Source organism: Globicephala melas, chromosome 3, assembly GCF_963455315.2.
Source record: "Globicephala melas chromosome 3, mGloMel1.2, whole genome shotgun sequence".
Classification (NCBI taxonomy): Eukaryota; Metazoa; Chordata; class Mammalia; order Artiodactyla; family Delphinidae; genus Globicephala; species Globicephala melas.
In genome coordinates this window covers 11977210-12001144 of record NC_083316.1, presented here as the reverse complement: position 1 = coordinate 12001144, position 23935 = coordinate 11977210, and the positions used below count along the sequence as shown (strand labels likewise).

Sequence of the window (23935 nt, the reverse complement as noted above, 5' to 3'; positions counted from 1 at the left end):
ATTCCTCAAGAGGCTGAATTTCCAAAGGAAGATTATTTTAAGCTCTAGGCATTTTTGTTCCCCCAAATCAATCTCTCTGCGTGTCTGTTCAGGATCACTTGGTATTGTGACTTCCACCCGATCTTTATGCACACAGCTTTCTATCTAGCTGTCGGTCTGTGGAAACTAGAAGGAGAGCACAAATGACAACTGAAACAAGAGTTTAAGATCTCCGATCAGCTGACTTATGGCCGAGGCAGGGTCACCGCGATCTCTCTCCAGGGCAGGGGCGCTGCGAGGCAGGCGGGGCCGCAGGAGTGGCCGCAGCTGCGGGACTGACGGTCCGGACGCCCCACCGGCTCAGGTGGACCCTCGGGGGGGCTGCGAACCCCGTCACTGAGGCACCACACCCGGAAGGCCGGCTCCGTACCTTCAGGAACGCTTCCTTCTGCTCAAGGTGCTTGCTGATCATCGGGGTGACGTGGTCCGTCTCGGAGTTGGGGCCCAGCTTGTCGGCCCCCCCACACCAGTCCTCCTCTCTCTTGTACTCCTGCTCCAGGCTCTCGAGGACACTGCAGACCTGCGGCAGGAGAGAATCCGGGCTCAGAGGGACCACTCGGCACCCATGGGATGACGAGTGCCGGCCCGAGGGCCGGGACCGCCACCTGGCGTGCGGCCATGCAGGCTTTCAGAACAAGGCCAAAATACAAGGTGAATTTCCCTCCTCTCTCTGCCCTGTGTCAGGCCATCCATTTAAATGAGAGGAAAAGGGACATCTCCTCAGATCCTTTCCGACCTGCTCTTTTTTGATACGTAAGGGAAGCAAGAATAATCTTAATCCCATAATGCCGCTTTTCTCTGCTCGACTGGCCCAGGACTGACCGGCGAGGTAAGGACTGAGCCGTGCCGTGCAGCCAGGCTCAGCAGGCGGCAGCGGCGGGGAGCCCTACCTGCTCCGAGGTCTTGTAGAAGGCCACGGACGCGTTCACCAGCTTCAGCCGGTCCTCCATCTTGAGCATGAGCTGCTGCCAGTGCGAGGCCACCTTCTCGGCACAGTCCCGGATCATGTCCATGTCGTAGTGGTTGGCCTGCAGCATGGCTTCTGCCTTCTGCTGCACCTGCAGTGCGCTCTGGTGGGTCTTCTAAGGGGGGGGAGAGAGCGGAAGGCTCTTCAGCGGGGGTGTCGCGCACTCACGGGGAAGGAGCGGGAAGGCCGCAGCTCTTCCGTCTGCTCGCTTTTACGGGAACGACTTCAGTTAACACTCACTAGGACGCTTCGAAAACCACAGCTGACAGGTTAGTTAAAAAAAAGCTTTTACGCCTACCAACAACTATTTATATTTACCCAGGGAATGATGAAATGCCTTAGGACTTTCCAGAATGGGGTCTTGGTTGTGGACTTGCCAGCTTTTGAGAGATAGCAGGAAAAACCCTTAGCAGCCAATATTCTAAAAAAGCTGTTGAAACGTTCCAAGTTTATTATTCCTATTGATTCTTCTTATGATAGCGGCCAGGGGCTAATGAACAAGTGGAGAAAAAGGTGGCCTAAGTGAATGCTCTTTATTTCACTTTTACCTTAAACTCTGGACTCGAGTAAAAGGTTTTCAAAAACTACTGATTTAAAAAAAGAGAAAGAGAGAAACACAGTTAAAAGCTAAAAATGAACCAACTGTGTTCTCTGGAGGTCCATGCCAGACGATGAACCTACGAAGACAAACTGGCAAATCCGGTAACAACTCCTGCTCGCGTATCCTCACTGGAAGCTTCTGTGAGGGGCTGAGGTCAGGGTCCTCGGGGAAACCAGAGGGCCCGGCAGGGCAGCCGTCAGGGGGAAGCACATGGGTCTCTGTGGACACAGAGCTTTCTCTTTTTTTAAACAATGGCAAAATTTTGCATTTCACCTGAAGTGGTACTAATGGCCCCATAAAACACCGTACCCAGCGTAATCCTGTCCGTTACCCAGACGGTGAGGCGCATCAGTGATTTAATTACTAGAAGGCACTTGGCACAGGGTACGATTTTCACAAGATTCACCCAGAGTCTGGGCTTCAGGGAGAAGTGTTAGTGTCTGTCCACTGGCGCTGAATAGTGAGTAAATTAATCTAGGGAAGACATTAATGGTAATTTCTTTGGTTTTCATCTCTGGCTGAGAATATGTATGTAACTAGAGCAGGAAACAAGTTTTCTATAATCAAATGCTCTCTTTCCCTTGACTTGCCTTGAGACCACCCGTCACAATCATTAACTCCTCCACCCTCCAAAAATACTCTAAAATGAATTAATCCATATGCTGTGAGAGTGACTGGACGAGCCATTTTGCTCAAGTCCCGGCACAGCACTGACCCCGTCAAGGCACAAAACCCTCTGGTGAGGGACGCTGCTTTTCCCCAGGGTCACAGGAGCTCTGTGCACAGCACTGTTTATGGGAGAAAGGGAACTGGTGATTGGCACCCGGTCCTGAAGAGCCACCCCAAGTGCCCTGATTTTTCAAGACCAGTTACACAGCAGCAACTGTGCCTATAACATCAGCAAAATGTGAAAAACCTCAGCTGAGACCCCAGCTCGGGCTCCCTGGTGCCGAGATGTTCCCGACAGGTGAGGTGCATCCTGCCAGGGCCCTGACAGCAAGGGGACAGCAAGAGCCACCCCCGGCCTCTGGGACCCTTGCGGTAAGGCCGCCCTGGTGGGCATGGACAGCCTCCCATCACTGCAGTTGCCAGACTGCTTCCCCCTCTTGTAACGAACTGCAGGCTCGTAAGCGCAGCCGTTTGGGCTTCCACTAAACCCCCTTCGGCTCCCAGGGTCAGTGCCGTGTGAGGGGACTTAACAGGCTGGTCCTGAGGTTGGAGAGGCCGGGTTCCGGGGCCAGGCTGGGCGTCCGCACCTCGATGGCGTGCTGGAACTGTTCGTGCTCCCTCTGCAGCTGCTCCGCCTCCTGCAACGAGCTGGCCGTGATGAGCCCGGCGTTCAGCATTGACTCTCCGTTCCGGATCCAGCCCAGCACCTGAAACACGACACAGGGAACTCCATGCAGCAGCCCCTCTGGGGCATCCAGGCCATGGACCAGCAGTGACGCAGTCCGAGTGCTCGGCGGTCGAGCTGCTCACTTACCTGCGAAGCAGGGATTTCCTCGTGATCCTACTGGCAACAGCCTGCTACCCTTCCCTGGTATCTGATCGTTAAGTGCTGCATTTTAAAATTAATTCTATCATGTTTAGTTTCAAGTGGGAGCTGGAAAAGGTGGAGGGTCCGGAGGATTGATCATCAGTCCACAGGTCAAACCAGACTGAGGATCACATACGAGGAAACCTACGATTGCAAAGAATTCCCTGATACTCAAACATATGTATCTTTCACTCCTTTTAGGCCTCGTGGACATGCAGAATTAGCAAAGTGCCTGACAAGGGAACTGTTTTGATGTCACTAATGTACTTTCCACTTTAGAGTCAGTGTTAAGACAGCACACTGACCCAAGGATGAATTTAGCTGTTGGCTAATGCTCAGGGCCACACCACCAGATTCTTAGCATCACAGAATGAGAAGTCAGTTTTGACCATGGAAGCCACAGGGATGTGGAAGGTCATTCTGGGTAATCATTTGTGGCAGAAACTGCTGGTTACTTAACCAGTACCTAGTGTCTTCATGTCCTTTACTCAGAAAATCCCGACTTGGGAAAGAGCTTAAAATAAAGCCAGTTCTCAGCTCCTATGACAGCTTGGTTGCAAATACCACACAATTCTAGCCACTGAGATCAAAGCAGGGGCTTCTGGGCCATTTGGGGAACACATTTCTTTTCTGATCCAGGTGCTGCCTCTTTCTTGATATGCTTTTCCCTTCCTGATACCTGGAATGTGGAGGTGATAGCTGGGGCTACAACAGCCATTTGGCAACCATTAAGCCCCTCCAATCAAACAAACAGATGCCTTTCTACACAACTACAAGAATCCCAGAAAGCCATTCTTCCATGGTTTCCCTGCTCACGTGATAAAATGTAACAGACATGCTAAATATGCACATGCGTGGAATCCCACTGGCACTGAGCCAAAAGCAATCTCCTCCAAATGTCCCATTTGTATTTTGCCATGCCATCTGGGAGATGGGAGTATCGTATCCTGAGAACACAAGAAGACCCAAGCCATACACAGCCTGTGATCCCGGCCAGACTGATAACAGTCTATTTGGGGGAAAAAAATCAATCATATAGTTATTCAGCCCGGGAAGCAACGTGGTCAGGGTTTCAGGCAAGAGACAACCAATAACAAAACAAGCTAAGTGGAGGTGACTCTCAAGTGACCAGTTGCTGGGTGACGAAGGCTTTTCCACTCCAGAGTAAACACAGAGCTGCCCAGGCACTGGCTCAGTTTTACACGCTAGCTGTGGTGTGTCGGGGGGGTGTTGTATTCTACACCAGGACAGCTGTGTTCTGATCAGGGACAATCTGCCCCAAGGCTTACACATCCGAGCTACCAGGAGAGCACTCATCGAGCGCTCGCTTGTCGGCTGGGTCCCCTTCACTCCGCACATTCGTTTACCTGCTTCACTTCGGCCTGCAGGTGGCGGAGCTGCACACACTGCTCCAGGTGCTTCCGGTGTTGCTCGGCTGCTAAATCCAGCTCCTGCTGCTTCTCGTGGAGAAACTCCAGCAAGTCCTGGACCCGGGTGGCCATGTCTACGTCTCTGTCGCAAAGCAGCTCCACGCCTGCGGACATTGAAGGGAGGCCCGGAATTCAAACAGCACTTCAACCTGTTCTTTTCTTTTTGTTTTTTAAAAAATATCTTTATTGGAGTATAATTGCTTTACAGTGGTGTGTTAGTTTGTTTCTGTGAATCAGCTATATGTATACAAAGTGAATCAGCTATATATATACATATGTCCCCATATCCCCTCCCTCTTGCGTCTCCCTCCCACCCATCCTATCCCACCCCTCTAGGTGGTCACAAAGCACCGAGCTGATCTCCCTGTGCTATGCGGCTGCTTCCCACTAGCTATCTATTTTACATTTGGTAGTGTATATATGTCCATGCCACTCTCTCACTTCGTCCCAGCTTCGTCCCACCATCCGTGTCAAGTCCATTCTCTACATCCGCATCTTTATTCTTGTCCTGCCCCTAGGTTCAACAGAACCATTGTACTTTTTAAGATTCCACATATATGTGTTAGCACACTGTATTTGTCTTTCTCTTTCTGACTTACTTCACTCTGTATGACAGACTCTAGGTCCATCCACCTCACTACAAATAACTCAGTTTCATTTCTTTTTATGGCTGAGTAATATTCCATTGTATATATGTGCCACATCTTCTTTATCCATTCACCTGTCGATGGACACTTAGGTTGCTTCCATGTCCTGGCTGTTGTAAATAGTGCTGCAATGAACATTGTGGTACAGGTCTCTTTTTGAATTATGGTTTTCTCCAAAGAAGATATACAGATTGCCAACAAACACATGGAAGGATGCTCAACATCACTAATCATTAGAGAAATGCAAATCAAAACTCAATGAGGTATCACCTCGCACAGGTCAGAATGGCCATCATCAAAAAATCTACAAACAATAAATGCTGGAGAAGGTGTGGAGAAAAGAGAACCCTCTTGCACTGCTGGTGGGAATGTAAACTGATACAGCCACTATGGAGAACAATATGGAGTTTCCTTAAAAAACTAAAAACAGAACTACCATACGACCCAGCAATCCCACTACTGGGCATATACCCTGAGAAAACCGTAACTCAACCTGTTCTTAAGGGAGCATGACGTACATGCTGCATTTGTGAACTACCTGCCCGGCGCCGGGTCAAGCCATTACTGTGAAGGCCACGTTTGAGGAGGTCAGAGGCAGCAGAGGAGGTTTATGCCTGCCTCGGAGCATGTCTCAGAGGATAAATTCGATGTGGTCCAAAGCCAAATATAACATACAGCTAATCAAAGCAAACCCGTTTCCTATCAATCTACTTCTGCTCCTACACTGATATCTGGTGAAAGTGAGTCCTTTTTAAATGCACAAACTTCGGTTTGTTTCCGTTGTTATCCACTGTATACCCGTTCACTCTTGAGGAAGCATTTAGTTTGACTTGTGTAAAATGAGTAACGTAGGACACAGGTTGTTGCTAAGTTTCTAACACTACAGTTCCCTCTACGTTTTTGAGCCTATAGTGACATCTGCTGGTAAAATATAAAACTAAGAAAAAAATAAAGGACATGAAAATATTTTCTTGGGGTTTACATTTCATTCGTGGAGATCCAACAATATATAATTTGTAAAACTAAAGTTCGTGCCACTTGAAATAACATGCAGGAATATTAAGAGTAAGTACACTAGTCAATATTAAATGTGCTCATATTATGTGGGTGAAAGAAAGCAAAACGTTTCCTTTCAGAGAGCAGGTATTTATAACACCTCAATCACAGGGGTAAGGGACCTGCGCACACCCTGAAAGGAACCGGATGCGCTCCTGCGGGGACACGAGACCCGTCCCAGGGCGGAATGCGCTGCTCACCAGAGGCCTGCACTTCGTTGACATATTGCAGGAGGTCCTGCCCTTGGTGGATGACGTCGAAGGTCAGGTTATTCATGGTCAGAGCCTTGTCCGCGTGGTGCTGCAGGCGCTGCTCTGCTATTGTGAGGTCCTCCGTGTCAAAGTCATTCATTTGCTGAGAAAGCTCGTCGTTCCAAGACTCAAGGTCTGAGATGATCTGACATAGGAAAGTTATCTGCTTAGGACCAAGACTTAAAAAATAAATATCTGCTGTGACGTCTCACTGTGCCAGGTAGGGAAGGAAGAGAATAAGGTGACTGTGTCAAAAGGACACAGGAGCCAGGTGACTGGGACCATTAGACCCTAAAAAAATTTACCACAATTGAATAAAATACACAGAATACACAAAAGTCCATTAATTCCTAATGATGTTAAAAAAAGATCTAAAAAGCCAGAAATTAATGAAAAGCTCTTTGGTTTTGATTAAAGGGCACCAACCTTCATCCACAAAATTGACTCTTAAAGGAGTAAATTAATTATTTAAGCACACAACGATGAAGGAAAGTTCCTCTTTACAGTTAAATCTAGCTATTAAATGTAGAAATAATAAAATTAAAAAACTTCTTTGTAACCAAAAAAAAAAAAACTACTACTACAACACCTGTTGAGGTAAAAGTCATCAGCGCCCAGTGAACTATCCCAAGAGGCTGACGGGGACCAGGCTGCACCTCCTGCCCCAAAGACCGCCCACAGAATCCCTGCAGATGCGGGACCAGACAGCACACGCCTCCTGACAGGAGCAACCATGCTGAGCCACCTGCGCAGCTTCTGGTACCAAAATGAACCCGAACCTGACTGGGTCTTCCCATCTGCCTTCTAAGGTTACAGGAAATGCCGAGGAAAGACCAGCAGTTAAACAGCCTACCAGAGATCAAGTGAGAAAATGCAAAACGTGGGACCTGGTTCCTCTGACAACTGAATGTTATTTCAACAAGTCACAACACGGGAAAAAGAGAAGGGCGGATGGGGGGAGGATTCTAGATGAAAAGGCTAACCACCAAACGCAGGGGCAGACCCCACGTGCCTCTTCTCTGCAGTACTTGCAGAAATCTGAACAGAGGCTGGGTATTAGCAGACACCAAAGCATCACTCTTAACGGCGGGGTGCTTAGGATGTGGTCATGCAAGAAAATGGCCTATTTTTTAGAGATATTCACAAAGCCTTTAGGACAGAAACATGATCAGCTGGCAAAGATTTCCTCTGCAACACTACAGCACAGCAATAGCAAGAGGATACTTGACGTAAGAGGGGCAAACTCATGTTGAATTTACAGGACAGGCATCTGGAAGGTCATTGTACTATTCTCGCTACTTCTGTGTAGTTTGAAAACTTTCATGCTATACTTTTTAAAAACTAAGACCAAAAATTATGAAATCCAGAAAGGAGGAGAAAAACTTCTTATGAAAGAATATTATCCTCCACACTTCAATGAAATAGCATTTCCCATGGATCCTCATTGACTTTGTCCACAGGAGCTGTAAGGAAATTAGTTTGAGAATTTGAGAATGTGAGAGAGTTTACACAGAATCCAGCTGGGAGATGGGAAGTAATAAACATCTTAAGGCTTCTCCAAATTCCTATTGCCCAAATCTTCCTGATTTCTTCCTTTTATTACTTGGTCTCCATAATATATGTGCACATTATATTAATTTATTAAGTTATATCAATTTATAAAGTAATCATTTTAAACAACGCCAAGTTAGACACAAACCAAGAGGCTATGAGAAAAATATTTTTTAAAAGGAAGGAAATTACCATAACTTTAATCTCTATTTCTATTCTAAGGGGAACTTTTTAAATTAATTAATTAATTTTATTGATTTATTTTTGGCTGCGTTGGGTCTTTTGCTGCTGTGCATGGGATTTCTCTAGTCGTGGTGAGTGGGGGCTACTTTTTTCACTGCGGTGCGCGGGCTTCTCTTGTTGTGCAGCATGGGCTCTAGGTGCACGGGCTTCAGTAGTTGTGGCTCGTGGGCTCAGTAGTTGTGGCTCGCGGGCTCTAGAGCGCAGGCTCAGTAGCTGTGGCACACGGGCTTAGTTGCTCCACGGCATGTGGGATCTTCCCGGACCAGAGATCGAACCCGTGTCCCCTACATTGGCAGGCGGATTCTTAACCACGGCACCACCAGGGGAGTCCAGGAATTTTCTCTCTTAATGTTTGTTTGTTTTCTGACACTGAGGGAGAAGAGAGTTAGGTGTGGTGGTGAGTTACAGACTCAGCGACAGTGCCTCATGGAGACAACATTAGGCTCAAAAAACACTCAAGAAATGGACAATAAACAAAGGTCGATGTGCTAAAAGCAGCAGGATTCAAAAACACTCACTGAGCACAGAGAAACGCTGGCGATGGTCAGGATCCAGGATCATCAGGAAAAATCCTGCCCTCACGTTCAGCGTCGTTAATAACCACACAAGCCAAGAAAAGAAATCTGTGGCACAAACAAAGCTCCAGAAAGGGGGCTTTTTGAACAGAGATTCTTTGAAGAAATAACTTTGACACAATTTTTTTTAATGTAGCCCCGAACTTTTAGCAAGTCTGTTTTCCTTTCTAAATGCAGATAGTTATGACTGTTCTCCATAACTAAACTGTCACAAGATGCTAGTGTAAGGCTTTTGTTGTTCTTTTTAGACCAACACAGCAGATTTTATAGGGAATATTTGGAGACTGAAATCGCAATATTCTAAGCCATAAGAAACCCTGCTCCACTTCTGAGAGATGGAAATGCTATTTCAACTGAAATACAAGTGATACGGGGGGTTTTTCTCACTGACCAGGTAACAGATGAATTTCTGCCACAAAGATAACTCCATGCCTCCTATGGGCAGTCCGAGGGGGCATCTTCCCAGACAGGAGAGGAAATCCCTGCAGAGCCTAAACTGCTCAGCTTTTCACATTTTCAGGATTACTCCAGAGAACAGAGGCTCTCAGGCTGTGACATTTAAAAGCTTTTAAACTATATTTTAGCTGGTCTGTGACTGAACTGCAGGGTTACGTTCCCAGCTTAGGAAAGACCTTATCCCTGGCCGAGAGCGGTGGCTTTGTTGAGGCCATGTGGAACTCTGTGGCTATCATGTGGGGAAAATGTATGTTTTTGGTTCCTGATCTACGTTTTAAAACAGTAGTTTTATGAAAGTAGAAATACAATAAAAAAAATTTTTTTCCCTTTGCGGTAACATTAATACAAGTAAAGCCAATATTTTATTTCAAATATCAAAATGTCCTGGAAAGAAAACTTCCAATAATACTTCTGATTGCTCTGTGTTTCTTGATCGAAACTATTCAGTAAGCAGCTAAGTCACCAGGAGCAATTCCTACGAAGTGGAGGTTGAGAGGAAGGCAGCCACGCTGGCTCTTCCGTTCATGCAGCGCTGCACCCTGACCCCGGCCAGCCCCCAATGATGCACCCTGACCCTTGCTGACCACCAATAATGTACTCTGACCCTGGATGCCCACCAACGATGCACCCTGACCCTGGCTACCCCCCGATGATGAACCCTGACCCTGGCTACCCCCCGATGATGCGCCCTGACCCTGGCTACCCCCCGATGATGCGCCCTGACCCTGGCTACCCCCCGATGATGCGCCCTGACCCTGGCTAGCCCCCGATGATGAACCCTGACCCTGGCTACCCCCCGATGATGCGCCCTGACCCTGGCCACCCCCCGATGATGCGCCCTGACCCTGGCTACCCCCCAATGATGTGCCCTGACCCTGGCTACCCCCCGATGATGAGCCCTGACCCTGGCCACCCCCCAATGATGCGCCCTGACCCTGGCCACCCCTCGATGATGCGCCCTGACCCTGGCTACCCCCCGATGATGCGCCCTGACCCTGGCTACCCCCCGATGATGAACCCTGACCCTGGCTAGCCCCCGATGATGAACCCTGACCCTGGCTACCCCCCGATGATGCGCCCTGACCCTGGCTACCCCCCGATGATGAACCCTGACCCTGGCTACCCCCCAATGATGTGCCCTGACCCTGGCTACCCCCCGATGATGAACCCTGACCCTGGCCACCCCTCAATGATGCGCCCTGACCCTGGCTACCCCCCGATGATGCGCCCTGACCCTGGCTACCCCCCGATGATGAACCCTGACCCTGGCTAGCCCCCGATGATGAACCCTGACCCTGGCTAGCCCCCGATGATGCGCCCTGACCCTGGCTACCCCCCGATGATGAACCCTGACCCTGGCTACCCCCCAATGATGTGCCCTGACCCTGGCCACCCCCCGATGATGAACCCTGACCCTGGCTAGCCCCCGATGATGAACCCTGACCCTGGCTACCCCCCGACGATGAACCCTGACCCTGGCTACCCCCCGATGATGCGCCCTGACCCTGGCTACCCCCCAATGATGCACCGTGACCCTGGCTACCCCCAAACGCTGCAAACTGGCAGCTGTGGCGCGGCACCGTGAGTTGAGACCAGCGCACCTCTTCTTCATGTGGCTCCACGTGGATGGGAAGGTTAAGACCAGAGCCCTTGAGTAGCTGTTACCAGGCAACATGTGCAGGGTTTGACTCCATTCTTGTCATCAACCAGTGATGACAATGAAACAGCCAAGACGGCCTTTCTTTAATGAAAACACTGATGGAAGTTTAGACAAGCAGGCAACCAAAGGCCCCTGTGAGAGGCACACACACCAAACCACCACTCGGGGCGGGACCGAGGGACAAGCTCCAAGGCCCACTTCGGGCAGACGGTCCCCCTGAGCTGCGGCAGCCCTGCCATCCCCCTGCCTTCGGTGGCGCCTCGGTCCAGACCCCACTGCCCTCAAGGCCCTGTTCCGAACGCAGGACAAGTGATAGATATGGAGACAGCAGGCTCTACAGATTCTGGCTGCCAGGCACGGGCCACCTGGGGTGCCTGGAGGTACCTGGACAGGCAGCAGGTCCCTGCCAGCAGCGGCATGAAGCCCACTGGCTCCAGGAAGCCAGGCTCACCCACGGAGTTTTGGTTCCTTTTATCATATTTCACACACAGATTCAGCGTCATCCAATTATACTTACTTCTGCTTGTACTTCACCAAGTTCAAAAATAAAAGATCTTGCCTGGCAGAGAATTAAGAACCGCCCTCTTAAGAAACCTGTCCTTCTTTCTCCTAGTCACAAATAAGGTGCAAAAGTCAATCTTTAGGTAAGAATTACAGATCGCCTGAGAACACTTCTGTGGGGGAAAAACGGGGTTTCCTGGGACGTACAAGCTTATGACCACAGGCTCTGGGAACACTCACTCTTGAAGGGAGAGGAATGGCGGGGGGGAGGGAAGGAGGGAGGAAGAGCATCACTGCCCTGAGCTTGCGCTTCCGCTTCCAGGACAAGGGGACTGCTTTGAGGGGTCCAATCAAGGATGAACAAGCCAAGGTGACAAGGTGGCCCTGTTTGTAGAAGCCCTGCCTGGATCCACTCTCAAAGCTCGCTCACGTTGCTGTCCTGCTGTGTGGTGTCTGTCCCGCTGCCCACCTGCCTGCCCCAGAGCCAGGCCCCATCTCCCAGGGCCGAGCTGGGAGGAGCCGCTCTTTCCCTCCCCCTCCCCGCTCCCCTCCCCTCCCCCTCCCCCTCCCGGCGCAGAGGCTGGGGCAGTAGGCGAGGGGCAGAGGAGGGGTGCTGGAGCTCTGGGAGCAGGACCGGGTGGGCGGGGCGGGGGGGACACTCACGTCGATGGCGTCCCTCTCAAAGATGCGCAGCTGCAGGAAGAGCTCGAGCTTGATCTTGCGCTCCTGGAAGAGCTCCTCCATCTGGGCCTGGGCCTCGTCCAGCTGCTGCAGCACCGTCTCGATGTGGCTGATGGAGCTGTTGTGTGGGGTCTTGTTGCTGGAGATGGCGGAGTCCCTGAGAAGGGGCGGAGAGGGACAAACAGGAACTGGATGGGAGAGTCTCACCCTGCCGGAGGCCAGAACCGGCGGCTGGGGCCTCGGGGAAGAAGCCGGCGGGAAGCGGGACTGCCCCGCTCGGAACACGGAATAAGCCGCCCCTCCCGCCAGACAAGCCGGGCCTTCCTCCCTGGATCTCAGCATACGCTGAGGAACTCCTTCTGCACTTTTTCACAGCCGCTCTCTTAGAAGAAGGCTAACAGTCACGTGAATCATGTCGTAGAGTTTCATCTTCAGCCACTTTTCTCCGTAAGTAGAGAACAGATGGCATCCGTTCACTACAAATGGTGGAGCCACGTCAGCTGTGGGGTTAAGCTGTAATGCAGCCAACTGAGCCTTCGTCGAGGAAGTCTGCCGGACTCTCAGAAAAGCGAGCATCACGGGAAGTTGTCAGGGGCGATGAGATAAGCCACCCCGAGGGATCCAGCAGGGGCGCTGAATTTACGTGATGGTTCCCTGTGACCCAAGGATAGGGATATGCTCTCTGCCCCAGCCTGCCTCCCCACTTCCTGCCACTAGGAGCACCTGAGTGTCACCTGGTGCCACCCGAGGCCAGGCCTGCTGAGCCTGGAGTCTGAGAGGAGTGACGCCCACCTCACCGCAAAAAAGCAGGTTGCTCAGGGCCTGAAGGACGCAGTCCTGGGAGGTCTAAATTCATCTGGTTTGTAAAGAAATTTCAGTAATTTCTAGGCAGCTGTTAAAAGGAAATATTAATAAGACCTGAATCCTGGGGAGGCGTATTAGTCAATGCCATAATGAGAAAAATCATAAGAGTGAAAAACACTGTGAGAGAGAAAAAGAGAAAAGAAAAGAGAGAGAGTGATGTTGGTCTCCTTTGCATGCATGGTTGTTATTCGTTCTCTGCCTAGTTGGACAGAGGATTATAGCTAATTGTTCCAAAAAGTGAGGGGGAGGGGAAGCCCCCCCGCAGATCTCAGAGCGTCCGCGCGGGGACGGGGGACGGGGATGGGGCGTGGCCCACCTCAGCTGCTGGATGAGGTCCTCCCCTTCCTTGATCACGTTCACGGTCACCTGCAGGGTGGTCTGCTGCTGCTGCCCGAAGCGCTTGATGAGGTCCTGCACGGCCTCCACAGACTCGGCGTACACGTCGTCCAGCAGCTCCTTCTGCAGCTCCTCCAGCCATGTCCACAGCTGCGGGGACAGTGCTGTGAGCCCGGCCCTTCCCACTTCCCCGGGGCTGGGGGGTCCGGGCCGGGAGGGGACCGGCGGCAGCGGTTCCCAGGGAGCTGAGAGGGAGGCGGGCGGCAGGGGGGCCGGCGGCCAGTGGGACACAGAGCAGGACGCGAAGCGAAGAAACAACCAGGCAGAGAGCCCGAGGGGACTGTCACAAAGGAGAGAAAGGAAAGGGGAGGGCAGCGACCATTCCCAGTCCTTCCCAGACCCAACCCAAGTGCAAGGGGAAACAGAAAAAAATCCCAACAGCTGGAACGTCTGCTAAACGTAACGGGCATACTTGTATGAGTCTTCTGACTCTTACTTAGCAGAGGCATAGTTTTATTTTTAGCAAGAGCATGACAGCCCATTACTAATTATTAAACTGCTGCTCAGACAGGGGGCTTTACATCCCTCAAAAGGAAGGAAACATATAACGTGGTAAAATCAACCCATCACCACGCCCGGCAGGAGATTCGGATGCGGCTCTTGCCAGGTCCCCACTCCCAACACAGGCCACGGTCAACCCGGACACAGGTCACTCCTTCGATGACAGGAGTACATACGGGAAACACGTGATCACCTTCACTGCCATGACCATTAACAAGGTGTTCGCACACATGGATAGGCAAAGACAACTTGGGACAAGGACTGCTTCCAGCCTGGCGGGGACAGAGCACCTCGACCGCTTCTGGGATGCCCACTGCCTCTTCCAGGTCCCTGGGTAGCCATTCAGTGAACTGAAAGGACAATTAATTAAACTGAAAGGGCCCTGGTGGCTTGGGAGTGGTTTGTACGTGGAGAAAAGGCTTCCTGCTTCCGCGGGGATGGAATAATCACCTCCCGTACAGTAAGGTATGTGTACATTACAGACGGCTGCCCAAGCTGCGGGGAGAGAGGGGGCCCCGACACTGCCGGCCACGTGGCCTCGTGGCTGACACAGCACCACTGCTTTACTGAGGCCTGACGGACACAGAAGAAAGGGCACAAGTTTAAAATACTTTGATATTTGATAAGTTTGGACACATGTAAACCCATGAAAAGATCAACGCTATCAAGACACTGACTAGCTCCATCACCCCAAGAGTCTTCCTGTGCCCCTGGTAATCCCTCCCTCTGTCTTCCTTCCAGGCGATCACCAGCCTTTTCTGCCACTACAGATTAGCTTGCATGTTCTAAAAAAAGAATTACATTCACGGAATCATATAGTAGGTCCTCTTTTTTTTTTGGTCCGGCTTCTTTCCACATAATTATTTTGAGATTTCATCCATACTACTGCGTATATCAACAGTTCTCTCCTCTTTGTTACTGAGTAATATTCCATTCTGTGTCGACGCCACAATTTATCCACTCAGATGTTGATGACATCTGGGTTGTTTTCAGTTTGGGGCCATTACAAACACAGCCGCTATGCACACTGGTGTATAGTCTCCGTATGCACCTGTGCTTTCCTTTCTTGTAGGTACACATCTAGGTGCAGAGCGGTTGGATCATATGGTAGGTGTATGTTTAACTTTTTAACAAAATGCCAAACTGTTTTCCAAAGTGGCTCATTTCACGTTCCCCGGCCCCCGCTGCCCCTGGCAGTGTCTGAGAACTCCAATCCCTCCACATCATTACCGATACCAATGTGGTCCGTCTTTTTAATTGTAGCCATTCAAAATGAGGGGTATCTCATTATGGTTTTAATCAGCAATTCCCTAATGACTAATGATGGCAAATCCAAGCTAACCTTTCAAGAGTTCTTTTGTTGTTAAACATGTATTCAGGTGAAAACAAAGTCTTGCCAGCTGGCTCTTGTTCGGTCAATAAGTATTTAAATAGGGCAGGTAAATTTAAAATCAAGGCGAGTGCTGGCAAAGAACTTACTTTTAGTCAAGTACTTGGGGTCCTAAGAGTTAATTTTACTAAAAATGTTAAAATGTCAATGTGAATCGTATTATTTACCCATCTCTGTAAGATATCAAATTTCATACAATCCAAGGATTTTAATTATAGGCATTTTAGACGGAGGCTGGTTCACCTCTGTGATCTTACAGATTAAGGAAAAGAGGCCATAGGTGATGAAGTGACCTGAACAACATGGGCAAACCTATTAGCAGCGCCAACCTATGAGCAAAGTCAGTATGGTATCAGAAAGGAGGCCTCCAGACCTGGTCACACTTCACACTGATACCGCATTTCAACATGAAAAAACGCCATTCATCAACAGACCAAATAGGGACTGACACCTTGCACATCTATTAAGGGTCCAATCAATAACATACCCCTGTTTTTCATTTTGTTTTGTTTTATTCTCTAAATTCCCATGAAACTGGTTGCTGCAGTTATAAATAACAGGAAGGATGAAAGCATTACGACCATAAAGAATCTCCCAATTTGCTCTCATATTTCCCACAAAAAATCTTCCATGGGAAGGTGATCATTTCACAATATATAGGAGTACTGAATCATTATGCTGTAAACCTGAAACTAATAATATGTCAACGATATCTCAATTAAAAAGTGTTTTATCCACAATTAAAAAACACTTTTCTTGTAATATGGAATAACGATTACGAGGAGTGGGTTCTGAAGCCAGACTGCCCGAGTTCAAATCCTGACTTAACATTTCCTAGGGTGTGGCCTAGAGCAACTTCCCTGGATCCGTGTCTCGGCATTCTCATCTGTAAAATGGACATGGTAATAACGCCTCCTCCAGGGAGTTACTGAGAAGGTTCAACAAGACGACACATGTTTCTTCAAAATAACATGTTCGCCACTATTATAGTTTTGTTCTTGTAAGATAAATTTTGATAATAAGAATCATAAAGTTTTTAGAAGTGTTCTTTCTCTGGGCATTTTTCAAAACACGTCCAAGTTCCAACCAACTGTTCAAAATATGTCACTTAGTCTGGTAAACTTAATACCGTGCCGCATTTAAATCTTTTACACCTAAAAACAGTGCAGTACGAGGGAAAAGGTGCTGGAATTAGTCCAGATCCTACAGAACTCTCTTCCCATTGGTTCTGGGGAAAGTGCCACGAGTATGTGTGGGTCAAACCCTTTCCTTTCTTCCTGGTAAGTTCTGAAAGAACTAGCTAATTCCTTCAAGAGCCTGGACATCTTGACACGCATCCACGGTGGAGGGTGCACACCGCCCAGCCGGCTGCGGAGCCAGGGAAGGGCCCAGCTCTGGAGGGGTTCACGCAGTTGAAAAGGGGAAAAAAACTGAGGTAGAAGGAGCGAGACTACATTTAAATCCATGATTAAAATGCCCAAAGTTCCTCTGCCCCTTTAGAATTCCTCTGTCGGGTCCTACAGGAAATATTCTCATTCATTTTGGAGGAAAACGTCTCAGAGAAAGGTCATTTCCAATGCCAACCGATGATGAACTGATGCATATCATAATACAATATGAGTCAGACAAAGTCTATTTTTAAGCTTTCGAAGTGGTACACGTGACGCCCAAAATAACGTCTGAATAAAGGAATGAGAAATAGTCTCTAGGATGCCTGTGAAATTTTTACCATAGACTTCCTGAGGGTGAAAAAAATTGCACTTCTGGGCATGCTGTTAATTTACAATGAAAAGATAAATCTTTGCCCGACAATGAGAGAGGAGTTGTATCTTATCCAAGTCCTCAGCAGCATGAAATCCACTTCTAAGAGAACTGTGCCCACAGCCAGGTGACGGCCAGGCAGCCGGAGTTAGGCAACGCTGTCACCTAGAGGCCACCCGAGCTGTGGCCAGGAGCGTTCCACGCATGAGAACTTGAACCCAGCCCAGAATGGGGTGCAGGTGCGTACAGACTTGGGTCACAGTCCAGGATCCAGAGAGGAGGCTGGTTTAGAAAGACCCATGGAGTTCTTGGAAGAAAACTCCTGTGATAAGTTGTCGGGGAGCCTGGTCCTGGATCGAGCATCTGCTGGGTCTGACCCCTGTGCGTCTCCTATCCCAGTCCCTTCCCCCACACCGCCCGTCCTGGGGGGAGCCTAAAGAAGGAGCCAAAGCTCTGCTGGGAGAAAGCCCCTGAAAAAGCCCTTTGCTTGCTAGAGAGGGATCTGAGAGGAACTCACTGGGGTGGGAGATCCCAGGAAAGCACTGAGTCTCCAGCTGGTTCGGTGGGTGGTCAGATGGGAGCCCCGAGATTTGGGGGCTGCTCTAGCTGCAACCGCTCCCAAGATGCACTGTCTGAACGCAGGCTACCAGCCTGGTCCATCTGGAGGTAGGAGTGCAACACACCAGCTGGGGGGTCCTTATCCCTCATGTGACCTTGGGAAAAGTCCTTGGAGTTCTCTGGCTTCAGTTTTCTCATCTGTGAAATGGGATCATTTTACCATGAGTTTGAGAATCAAGTGAGAGGACCACAAATGTGTGGCAGTGCTCAATTACCACAAGCACTTTGTGAACAGAAGCTACCACCACTGGTGTCCCTTTCCCTACTCTTGTTCTTGACAATCATTCAGGTACCAGTGGGGAAGTGTAAAAGCCGGGAGCAGGGACTTCCCTGGCGGTCCAGTGGTAAAGAATCCGCCTTACAGTGCAGGGGACGTGGGCTGGATCCCTGGTCAGGGAACTAAGATCCCACATGCCGTGGGGCAACTAAGCCCGCGTGCTGCAAACTACAGAGCCCACGCCCTCTGAAGCCCTCACGCCACAACTACAGAGCCCATGCGCCCCGGAACCTGTGCGCCATACCTGAGAGAGAACCCGCACGCCACAACTAGAGAGAAGCCCGAGCGCCGCAGCGAAAGATCCCGCCTGCCGCAACTAAGACCTGACACAGCCCAAAATAAAAAATAAATTGAAAAAAAAAAAAAAAAAGCCAGGAACAGAAGCAGGCGGCAACTTGCAGGGCAACTTGCAGGGGGAATTCCAGAGGGCACCTGCTATGAGCACAGAACATGATTCCGTTTCAGGCAGAGGAAGCAGGGATCAAAGGGGAACCGCTCCAGCCATGAACAGCACGTTCTTTAGCCTGAAATGACCAACTGTGATTCTGGGGCACATGCCTGTCACCTGACTGAGGAGTAAGGGTTTCAGGAGTACCAATTATTCTTGGATGGGTGATAAAAGATCCCTTAGCATGATGAAATGAAATGTATGAAGGGAGGGGCAGAGGGCAAATAAAGTCAGTATCATGAAATAATACCAAGGCAAGTATGTGTAAGCGGGGACAGAAAAGGAGGAAACCCCAGGAGCATGGCAAGGGCAGCCCACACATTAAGGAGGGACACCATTAAGGGGGCATCGGGCTCTGCAGTGGAAGCGAGGACAAGGTGAGGCACAGGTGACACGGCTGGGCCCACGGCCGACTAGGACATCGGGGCAGTGCCAGAACCTCAACCTCCCAGGTATTTAGATGAAGTCTACTTCGCTAAAAACAGATGTTGAGATTTAGAATTTTAAATCTTCTTTTCATTCCACCCCATCCCCAGCGGGTAAGACACTCCCTCCAGCAGCTGTCGCTCCCTGAGGCATCAAGTTGGGGGAAAGTGCCTCGCCACCCAGGGTCGTTCTGAGCACAACCCTGTCTCCCCGAAACGGTATGCAGCTGGTCCAAGTGTACTTCCTCTTGTGCTCTTCAAACCTCCGGAGATAGTGCCCGTTCCTGCAGACCGGCCTCCCTCTCCGGAGACTAACGCGTTATTCCCTGCGCTCGGCCAGCTCTGGCAGCACCAGCTGTCTCTCCTCTGAACTCCCCGCCCCCCAATTCGGGGGCTGAAGCACTGAAGGCAGCAGCGAGATACGTCACCCTGGTGGAGGAATTATTGCGGACACTGTCCGTAAACACAGGTAGGAACGTTCTTTGTTTAACACGTGCTGCTGCCACCTATGTGGCTTATGTTACCTCTGTAACCCGCCTACTTCTGATTCAAAACAGACTCATGAATCAAAACCCATGAATGAAATTTCTGTCATAGGTTTGGACTTCTTGCCGGGATCTTTTCTGATTCTATTTTATTATCTGATATATCTGGCAGCCCCTGGTCTAGACTTTGATCAACTTGCCCTCCATGCCAATCCACACACTCACAGGCCTCGTGCTTAGAGACAGAGGTCTGCAGTGCAAACAACCTCCAGCCCCGCTGAGGTCATCCACTAACCAACACTCCCACTGCCAGCCTCGGCTGCAAGCCTTTTAACGCAGCCACGATTATTTCCGCTTCAGCACCGAGTCTGTCCTGGCTTTATCGCAATTTGACCACTTTCAAGACAAAATGCTCTCAGCACAACAAAGGCAAGTTTTCAGGGTGCCTGGACTTGGATGTACAATCTCTCCAGATGTCCCAGACAGACGCAGAAGTTCTGAATAGGTGGGTGGAGGCAGTTCAAAGACATGGCAACCGCTCAGGCTGCTCCCCTGCAGCAGGTGACACCAGGGATTAAAACCATCTGTCTGTGGGGCCTCAGGTCCACCTGGGATGACTGGTCTACCCCCTCCCATCACCCCCTTCATCAGAAAGCTGATTCAATTGTGGGTCTGGGCTGGAAATGACTTCCTCATTCACAGGCAGGGTATGAGCAATGTCTTCCCATCACAAACACTTTCTTCCTGGCATGGCCTACTCAGAGATCAGTATGGGAGGATAAGGACAGTCTTGGTCTTGTGTTAACTGACACCCTCAACTGATTCTTTTTCACAGTGATTCAGCCCATATTTTCCTGTCTGTGTACAAATTAAATGTCAAATGCCTGGCTAAATGCTCACTAATTCCACTGCATACTCTTCATCCAATCAGAAACCTAGTAAAGAATGAAATACGGTTCACATGGCATAACTTGTTCATTCACTTCTTCCCTTTCAAAAGGCAGTTTATAAACTGTCTTTTCTAGAACTCTGCTTAGGAGTGACCTCAACCTGAGTAATATGTGAAATCTACCTTCTTAAGAAGGCCTTCTGGCATCCCTTCCTTTCCCCACAGTTCCTTAGACAGCAATACACCAAATCTGGTGAACCAACTATCAAGTTCTTTCACTACCCAGGGATCTAATGTGTCTTGGAATACGGACTTGAAATCATTTAGGAGAAATAAGTTCGTTCTTATAAAAATCTTCACCCATTTTGGTCATCAACTTGTATCCATCTACATCCTGGGCCCCAAGCAGAAAGCCCGAACCTTCCTTGATCTTGTGGTTCTGCAGTTTGTGCTTTATAAAAAGGAAGAGAAAACAAACAACAACAAAACCAAAAAAGGCTTTTCAGTCTCTGTAGGCCCAGCTTACCTAGAACTTTTAAGCTTTCTGACAAAACACTGCTGGTGATCAATCTTTCTACAGCTTATTCAATAAGAACAATAAACAGTAACAAATAGTACATGACAGAAATACACATGAATAGTTTACTTCTCTCAATTAACCGAAGCCCTATCACATTTAGTTTATGAAGGTATCAAAATATTAAAATGCCCTCTAAAAAGAAGTCTAACAAGTAAACAAGATCACACATACATCCATTTTCAGCTGGGCATTTTAAGACCTAATGTTGTATTCCCTGAACTTCTGTACAAGTGCCTCACCTCCTCGTTACATTAACTGAGGCCAATCTACAAACAACTAATTAAAGCGTATGTTTGCGACTCTCCGTTTAAAAGCAGACATTTAGACTCTCCCTTCAGTAAGAAATGATAAAATCTGGAGTTAGTGCACAGGGATATACATTTAGTCCCCACTGTAACAGTGGGTTACAAATAAAGATAAGACAGTATATTATTAATTCATTCATTTAATAATCATCTACTAAGTGACTATTCTCTGTCAGGTATATTAGAGTTCCGTACAGTTTTACACACTAACTTCTAATTTCTCTCTTGATCTAAAAATTTTCTCTGCCTCAAAATATTGGGTCGATAAGAAGAAACAGAAACTTCATGAATTTAAACCAGTTTTAAACCATTCTCTAGGGAAAAAAAAAAAAGCTTTACATGAATTAAACTAAACTGACAACAGGATTTTCCTTTTAGATAATAACATCCCTCTTCCCCACTGGCCAACCCAAATGTTTTACACGTATTTACTTGGTGAAAAAATTCATTTATTTTGCAGCTTTGGCTGGGAACAAAAGTAGTTAGTGATGTGAACAAAGCAATGTACGCCAATGTGACGGAACCATGAGCAAAGATTCTCTGTAACAGCCTCCTCTGCCCTGAGTCGATGCAGCGCTGGAGCTGTGCACCCAGCAGGGCTCTGACTGCTGATCTGAAGGGTCAGAGTGAGGTGCTCACCCTGAGAAAGGGCAACAGAAGCAGATTAAGCAGTTCCTGTTGCTCAAAGATGAGTAAGGAAGGTATCAGGATTATACCCAAGTATTCATACCCAGGTATTTACTACACCTCTGTGTCTTATAGTTAAATCATTTGTCGAGTAACAAGGCAGGTGAGGAGGAAAAACAAGGACATTTATTGGCAGCTAGGATGGTGAGTGTGTAATTGCATCCAGTTGGTCCATAGCCCTCAGAGATGCTGTTATTCCCAATTCTGCAGAGAGAAAGCTGAGGCACCACAGAGCAGCCTGTCCCAGGTCACTCAGCCAGTTAAGTAAGGGGATGTGCTACACTATAGTATGCTTTCTTAATTATTTTAATAAAGATTATATTTTTACAGAAAGAAAGCATAAATGATTAGATCTATTTTTTCGGATATTCCCACCTATAGGAAGACCACCTTTTTTTTTTTTAAATACCAGATACCACAATCTATGTGAAGGCATAATTGCCAAAGCAGTAGGTAGCAACTGAATGTTGACTTTGAAACCAAAGTCAAATCCAATGCTCAGTCTTGCAAGGGGCGATGATGTAGTGGACGGTTCTAGGTCCTGAGTTTCCCTCTTGCTTCTCTGGCTTGTGGCCATTTAATTGCTCGTTTCTGTCTACATCAGATAAACAAGCTAAAGAAATCAAACATTTAAGAGTGTATTTAGAGAGTTCATCTAAGGAATTGAATATTAACATAAAAATTATTGAGATGTGATCATAGAAGGTAAACATTACTTCCTAAAATATTATGCATCTGATCTTAACCTTTCCCACTGGACTTCTGAGATGTTAAAGAGCGAGGTCACTCATACATTGCTGCTGGGAGTGTAAAATGGTACAGGCATTCTGGAAAAGTCTGGCAGTTTCTTTTAAAACAATGTGTTTACCAAAGGACCTGCCAGTTGTACTCTTGGGCATTTATCCCAGAGACATGAAAACTTAAGTTCACGCAAAAACCTGTACATGAAGGTCCACAGCTTCTCTGTTTGGAAAAGCCAAAACTTGACAATATCCCAACGGTCTTTTAAAGGGTAAATAGTTAAGAAACTGTGATACAGCCAAACCATGAAATACTACTCAGCAATAAAGTACGGACACACGCAACAACAGGCATGGGTCTCGGGAATTTTGCTGAGTAGAAAAAGCCAATCTCAAAAAGGTACATATTGTATGATTCCATTTATGGAACATTTCTGAAGTACAATTATAGAGATGGAGAACAACAGACTAGTGGTTGCCAGGGGTTGGAGGTTAGGGGGTAGGGGTCAGGCATGGGTGTAAGGAGGCGGCAGAAGGGAGGCCGCTGGTGATGGGATGATGCTGCATGACTCTGTACATTCAAAGTGGTGGTGGTTACACGAATCTACACGCGATAAAATCTCACGAAGCTAAGCATGCGTGCGCACGCGAACACACACACACACACACACACACACACGAGTGCATGCACTGCACACCGGGGGAAGCAGAATCTAGGAATAAGCTCTGGGGAACGTGGCAAAGCCACTTTCCTGCTTTGACAGTGCACGTGGTTATGCGAGATGACTCCTGGGGGGAGGCTGGGAGAAGGGTGCAGGGACCTCCTTGTCTGTTTCTTTTTTCCCCAACTTTCAGGGATTATAAATATTTCAAAATAAAAAGTTTTTTTTAAAAAAAGCTGGGAAATATGTTTAAAGGTATCACCCATACATAGGAATGCACAAAAAACCAAGTCATTTTAGAGAATAGAGAGAGATGAGTCATCAGTAAAATCCAGCTGAGAAGGTCAAAATAAAAGGCTTGAAAGTTGGAAGCCAAATTTTAGAGATCTTTGCACAGGAGACAGAAGGGATCTGGAAGAATCCGATGCCGAGAGGCTGGGATCACCCCGAGGAGGTGTGGGACCCCTCCCCTTCCGAGAGTCGTGCAGAACAGAAACAGGGCTTCTCTGGAAAGCAAGGTGTCCTGAACGGGGCTGCACCACAACTGCCAATGACCACGAGATCCATCAGAGGGCAGCTGGTCTACACGGGCAGCATCAGCTACCTGTAGTCAAGTTTCCTGAATTAGTTTACCCGGCAGATGCCTGACTGGTTGGTTCTCCGGCTCCACAGGGGAAGAAGAGAAAAGGAATCCGGGCCCTTTGAGTGGTGG

The 23935-nt window shown here is 48.5% G+C and overlaps 1 protein-coding gene across 10 annotated transcripts in view; it reads right to left on the bottom strand.

Annotated features, from left to right (window-relative positions):
* Positions 1-23935, bottom strand: part of TRIO (trio Rho guanine nucleotide exchange factor) — a 371525-nt gene that overhangs the window by 128120 nt on the left and 219470 nt on the right. For all 10 annotated transcript variants that reach the window (XM_030856581.2, XM_060295665.1, XM_030856580.2 and 7 more), the window contains 7 exons: positions 13376-13545; positions 12178-12352; positions 6478-6673; positions 4512-4678; positions 2864-2983; positions 930-1121; positions 410-559 (listed from right to left, as the gene is read on the bottom strand). In XM_030856581.2, coding sequence (XP_030712441.2) covers positions 410-559; positions 930-1121; positions 2864-2983; positions 4512-4678; positions 6478-6673; positions 12178-12352; positions 13376-13545 — 1170 coding nt within the window. The remainder of the gene's footprint in view (positions 1-409; positions 560-929; positions 1122-2863; positions 2984-4511; positions 4679-6477; positions 6674-12177; positions 12353-13375; positions 13546-23935) is intronic.